The following is a 6,012-nucleotide window of genomic DNA, read 5'->3' as shown; positions in this document are numbered from 1 at the left end:
ATTCAGACACATGCAAGGGGAAGGTGAAGGTCGTGACACCAAGAATGGTCTGTCTGGGTTAGTCGTACGCTGGTTTGATTCATATCGATGTGGTCATAGTTTTACCGTCACAGTGAACCAAGTAGAGTCTTTCTCAGCAGAACTGCTGTGCGGAGTCCCCCAGGGTTCTGTTTTGGGGCCTGCCCTGTTTATGTTATATGAACAAGATAAAAGGTTTCTATCTGCAGTTTCTTTTTCATGATCAGAAACATGCAAATGTTGACTTTTAAAACAGATTTTCACAGCCTGAGTTAGTACTGTTGTCCGTGAGTCAATCACAGCTTTTGTCTCGACTCAATGTGGGACCAAAGTCACTATTTTCCTGTATAAAATCTGCTCTAACTTCTTCAAAGGGGACCTATTATGCCTTTTCCACTTTTCTGACCTATAAATGTAGTTAGAATGTTGTATTTTTGTGTTAAACCATGCCAAAGTTTCAGTTAATGAGGTCTGCGCATTTGGAAGTGAGCCCTGAAAGAAATTTGGGGATGGCTCAAAACACTCTGTTTCAAAAGGCGTGGTTAAACTGTTCCTTTGTGATGTCACAGGGGCGGAATTCCTTATATGGGTTTGTCAGTAAGCCAAATTAATGGCTGTAAACAAGCAATATTCCAGCACACATTACACCAGAAATATGTTATTTCTGCTAATAGAAGTACGTAAGATTGTGTTTAGGTTTCATGAGCACTAAAAAAAAAAAATTGAATCCTTTCCAATACTGCAGATTTACAAATGCAAATGTCAGATATGAAAAGGCGTTGAAGCAACACGCATTGAGTGGTTTGTCAGTCATTTATTTATTTATTTGTGTGACTTGTGGGGAGGGGTGTGTGAACATGGGAGTACGCAGGAATGACAATACATGGCACCGTCGTCAGAATATTTCTATTTATGTACACACATTCAAGCATTCAAGGAGACAAAACACATTTTCTTTTTAAAATGACACTTCAGTAGACCATGTGTGCAAGTGAGACACATTTTATGTAATAAATTCTTCTTTTTTGGGGGGGGGGCTACGAGGACGAGGCTATGTTTGAGTGGTATATACAAAGCAGCAACACGGCATCTTCCATATAAATAAACTCCAGGTAACGGCTCTTCTTGTCTCTTCTCTTCTCACAAGTTGAAAGCCTAGTCGTCACTTCTTCTAAGCTCATAATGCTTCATGGTTGCTTGCACGCACACACACACACACACACACACACACACACACACACACACACACACACACAGAGACAGAGATGAGTGTGTTTAAGTAGAATGCCTGCAGGAATGTGGCATTTAAAAAAAAAAAAAAAAAAAAGTCTGACGCCACCACTGTCACGGCCACGCCCACCCTCTGAACCGTCAGAGGTCAGTGGCCAGTGAGGTAGTCCTGCGTTGAGTCTGAGGCGAAGGAGTCGGCGTCCTCGTTATCCAGGTCCTCGCTGCTGTCGTCGGCGGCCGGCTCCCCCGACAGGGCGATGCGGGCGTAGTCGTCCGTGTCGATGGACTTGCAGAAGTGGATGGCGTACTTGAGCTTCTCTTGCAGCACCTGCTTGCATGAGTACCGGGGCAGCTTGAGCAGGAAGAAGCACGTGTACGACTCCGGCAGGAAGTGGTCGGGCGGATTGTACTTGTCCAGCACCTGCACCGCAACACCATATTATATTATATAATATTATATATTACATATTATATATTACACTACTGTTGAACTAATTCATAGAGAATTTAATGAAACGTTTTAGATTTTATGTTCATTTAATTTATTGTATATGTATTTCTGCGGCACGGTGGATGAGTGGTTAGCGCGCAGACCTCACAGCTAGGTGACCAGGGTTCAATTCCCACCCTCGGCCATCTCTGTGTGGAGTTTGCATGTTCTCCCCGTGGGTTTTCTCCGGGTACTCCGGTTTCCTCCCACATTCCAAAAACATGCTAGGTTAATTGGCCACTCCAAATTGTCCATAGGTATGAATGTGAGTGTGAATGGTTCTTTGTCTATATGTGCCCTGTGATTGGCTGGCCACCAGTCCAGGGTGTACCCCGCCTCTCGCCCGAAGACAGCTGGGATAGGCTCCAGCACCCCCCGCGACCCTCGTGAGGAAAAGTGGTAGAAAATGAATGAATGAATTTCATTTTCACAGCTAGTTATTTGCTGCATTCACCCTTTTTTGTGCTGCTCTTTGTGTCCTTTAAATTGCCCCTCGGGGATAAATAAAGTGCTAATAAGAACTAAAAATGATGACCTAAATGAATTATTATTAGAAATTGTTATTATATTATAATTACATTCATAATATTTAATTACATGTGTACTTAATTGGCTTATTATTACATTCAATTATAGCATTAATCATTTTATTTAATGAGTTTCTTTACTTTTCAAGATTCAATTATCTAAATTAATGTATTTTTGGGATTATTATACTAATATATATGTATATATATATATATATATATATATGTATATATATATATATATATATATATATATATATATGTATATTATACAAATTATGAAATTACTTCTATCAATTAATTTTATGAGTATTGAAATGAATTGGGTTATTTCATTATAATTAATAAATAATAAAATTAATTACTTAAATATTGACATAAATACAACTTTAGATTTTTTCATGAAATATTCGTAATAATGTAAATTAAAATTATTAGTAAAGTTAATTAATAATCATACATATTAATTCATACCAACTGTTATTTCTTTTACAATAAATACATTTTATATATTGTTTAAATAATAATTTAATAATTATTTTATTTTTATTATTTAAGTAAATAATAATATGTTATTTAATTATATTTATCAACAATTATTAATAAAATAAAATAAATATTTTCAAGTAGTCCACGTTAAGCTTTTGGCTGTCTTACCTGCACCACAAAGTCCCGCCCCCGGAAGTCGGCGATGGTGCGCGGCAGCCTGGTGCGCCCCCACACGAAGCGGAGGAAGAGGGAGCGTTCCGTGTTGGAGAAGGACTCCATGACTTCCCAGAACCACTGAATGAGCGGCGCCGTGGGCTCCACCCCCTTGTAGGTGGCCACCGACTTGAGCAGGTGCAGTGGGATGTCTGGACTTCCACACACCTGGACACACAAGGTACGCGGCGTTGAAAACAACAACTGACACAAAAGGGGGGGGCGTTGGGGGGCACCCTTACCATGGTTTCCAGCTCGTAACCCGTGAAGAGTGACAGCAGGGGGACGGGAACCACACGCGCCATCCCTTCACGCACCGCTGACACCTGCTCGTCAAACTCATGCAGTCTGCAGCCAATAGGAAGACAGCAAATATGAGGTACACTTGGAATAACATAACTAAAAGGTCAGACCTCCCCCAAGGTTCATCTAATTATTCATTCATTCATTTTCTACCGCTTTTTCCTCATGAGGGTTGCGGGGGGTGCTGGAGCCTATCCCAGCTGTCTTCGGGCGTAAGGCGGGGTACACCCTGGACTGGTCGCCAGCCAATCACAGGGCACATATAGACAAACAACCATTCACACTCACATTCATACCTATGGACAATTTGGAGTGGCCAATTAACCTAGCATGTTTTTGGAATGTGGGAGGAAACCGGAGTACCCGGAGAAAACCCACGCATGCACGGGGAGAACATGCAAACTCCACACAGAGATGCCCGAAGGTGGAATTGAACCCTGGTCTCCTAGCTGTGAGGTCTGTGCGCTAACCCCGAGACCACCGTGCCGCCTCTAATTATTCATTCATTCATTTTCTACCGCTTTTCCTCACGAGGGTCGCGGGGGGTGCTGTCTTTGGGTTATTCGGGCGAGAGGCGGGGTACAACCTGAACTGGTGGCCAGCCAATCACAGGGCACATATAGACAAACAACCATTCACACTCACATTCATACCTATGGACAATTTGGAGTCGCCAATTAACCTAGCATGTTTTTGGAATGTGGGAGGAAACCGGAGTACCCGGAGAAAACCCACGCATGCACGGGGAGAACATGCAAACTCCACACAGAGATGGCCGAGGGTGGAATTGAACCCTGGTCTCCTAGCTGTGAGGTCTGCGCGCTAACCACTCGACACCGCCATGCTGCCTCATCTAATTATTCATTCATTCATTCATTTTCTACCACTTTTTCCTCACGAGGGTCGCGGGGGTGCTGGAGCCTATCCCAGTTGTCTTTGGGCGAGAGGCGGGGTACACCCTGGACTGGTGGCCAGCCAATCACAGGGCACATATAGACAAACAACCATTCACACTCACATTCATACCTATGGACAACTTTGAGTTGCCAATTAACCTAGCATGTTTTTGGAATGTGGGAGGAAACCGGAGTACCCGGAGAAAACCCACGCATGCACGGGGAGAACATGCAAACTCCACACAGAGATGGCCGAGGGTGGAATTGAACCCTGGTCTAATTATAATATATATAATAGATATGACGTAATGATTGTGATTATGTACTGTATGGTAGGGCCGACTGGCGGCGTGAACTCGCCTGTAGTTGATGGCCAGCCGCACGTATTCCGCCCGGTTCTCCAGTGTGATGTGCGAATACTTGGAGCTGAGCTGGATGTCCTGGCCGCTGGCGTTGGGAACGGTGAAGGGCAGGGTCATGGCCTCAAACTCCTCGGCCGTGGCCTCGTTGTCCCGGATGTACATCAAGCCCGGGATGAAGTCCTTATCCACCTGGCGGGAGCCCAAAAGCAGACTGCTTAAACACGAGTCCTCCTTGCGTAACCTTCTACCGTATCTCCAGGGCAGGGCGTGCCACCACGAGCATCTTTGTGGGGAAGAAAGCGCTTTCAGGAGGAGGCTCATGATCTCAGCATGAGACTCCTCGCTCACAACAACGGGCCACATTGTTTTGTTGTGTTTTTTTTTTTTTTTTTTTTGGCCATTGACTCACTCGTGCTTTGACTTGACGAGCACCTTCCATTCTGGATGGGATTAACGGCTTCTAATCTGAGTAAGAATGTACAGGAATGTGCTTTTCGCCATATAATGCAGATCATGAGGGAGTAGAAGGGCGTTACATCATACAGCGTACATACTGCGTCCTTTCACGCTCATCATTTAACGCAACTTACTCATGTCTCATCACATAATACTGCAGCATGACTCCATATACTACATACATACTGTGTACGCGTATATCCTTATCTAACATTGTTAGACTTGCAAGTGCCTTGCCCAAGGGCATGACGACAGTGACTGGATCAAACCGCCAACCTTCCAGTGTCTGGACCACTGGCTCCTGATCCACTGGCGCATTCTTTAATTTTTTACTTTTTTTTTTTTTTAGTACAATTATCTGAATGAATTTATTATTCATTTTAGTATTTTTATTTGTAGCATTTAATGAGTGCTACTTTTTCATTTATTGTATTTTTCTATTTTTTGATAATTCTATTTCTATTTTTTAAAATAATTTGTATTTTATTCTATTTCTATTCTATTTTTAAAATAATTTGTATTATATTAATTATTTAGTCTGTAGATGTCATTGTTTTTATATTTTTGTATTCCAATTAAATTATGTGAATACATTTACAAATTATTATAAATAACATTAACTGAATTTATCAAATCAATTAGTGGATTACATTTTATTATTATTACTATTTAATTTTTCTATTTTTTTATAATTCTATTTTTTTAATAATTTGTATTCTATTCTATTTCTATTGTATTTTTAAAATAATTTGTATTATATTAATTATTTAGTCTGTAGATGTAATTTTTTTATATTTTTGTATTCCAATTACATTATGTGAATATATTTATAAATTATTATAAATAACATTAACTGAATTTATCAATTAAATTAGTGGATTACATTTTATTATTATTACTATTTAATTAAATTTTTCTATTTTTTTAGAATTCTACTTCTATTTTTCTGTTTTTTTAATAATTTGTATTCTATTCTATTTTTAAAATAATTTGTATTATATTAACTATTTAGACTGTAGATGTAATTG

The 6,012-nt window shown here is 40.4% G+C and overlaps 1 protein-coding gene across 8 annotated transcripts in view; it reads right to left on the bottom strand.

Moving 5' to 3' along the window:
• Positions 1–772: 772 nt before the first annotated feature.
• herc2 (HECT and RLD domain containing E3 ubiquitin protein ligase 2) overlaps positions 773–6,012 on the bottom strand; it is a 64,990-nt gene continuing 59,750 nt past the window's right edge. For 3 of the 8 annotated variants that reach the window (XM_058074124.1, XM_058074131.1, XM_058074130.1), the window contains exons 88-91: positions 4,527–4,717; positions 3,210–3,315; positions 2,923–3,135; positions 777–1,669 (exon numbers count right to left, since the gene is read on the bottom strand). In XM_058074124.1, coding sequence (XP_057930107.1) covers positions 1,397–1,669; positions 2,923–3,135; positions 3,210–3,315; positions 4,527–4,717 — 783 coding nt within the window. In that variant the 3' untranslated portion in view covers positions 777–1,396. Of the gene's footprint in view, positions 1,670–2,922; positions 3,136–3,209; positions 3,316–4,526; positions 4,718–6,012 lie in introns of all 8 variants that reach the window. The other 5 variants (XM_058074132.1, XM_058074127.1, XM_058074125.1 and 2 more) reach the window with 4 other exon arrangements.

Source organism: Doryrhamphus excisus, chromosome 5 (assembly GCF_030265055.1).
Source record: "Doryrhamphus excisus isolate RoL2022-K1 chromosome 5, RoL_Dexc_1.0, whole genome shotgun sequence".
In the NCBI taxonomy this organism is placed as follows: Eukaryota; Metazoa; Chordata; class Actinopteri; order Syngnathiformes; family Syngnathidae; genus Doryrhamphus; species Doryrhamphus excisus.
Note: the sequence above shows the minus strand (reverse complement) of the source record. Positions and strands in the feature narration are given on the sequence as shown.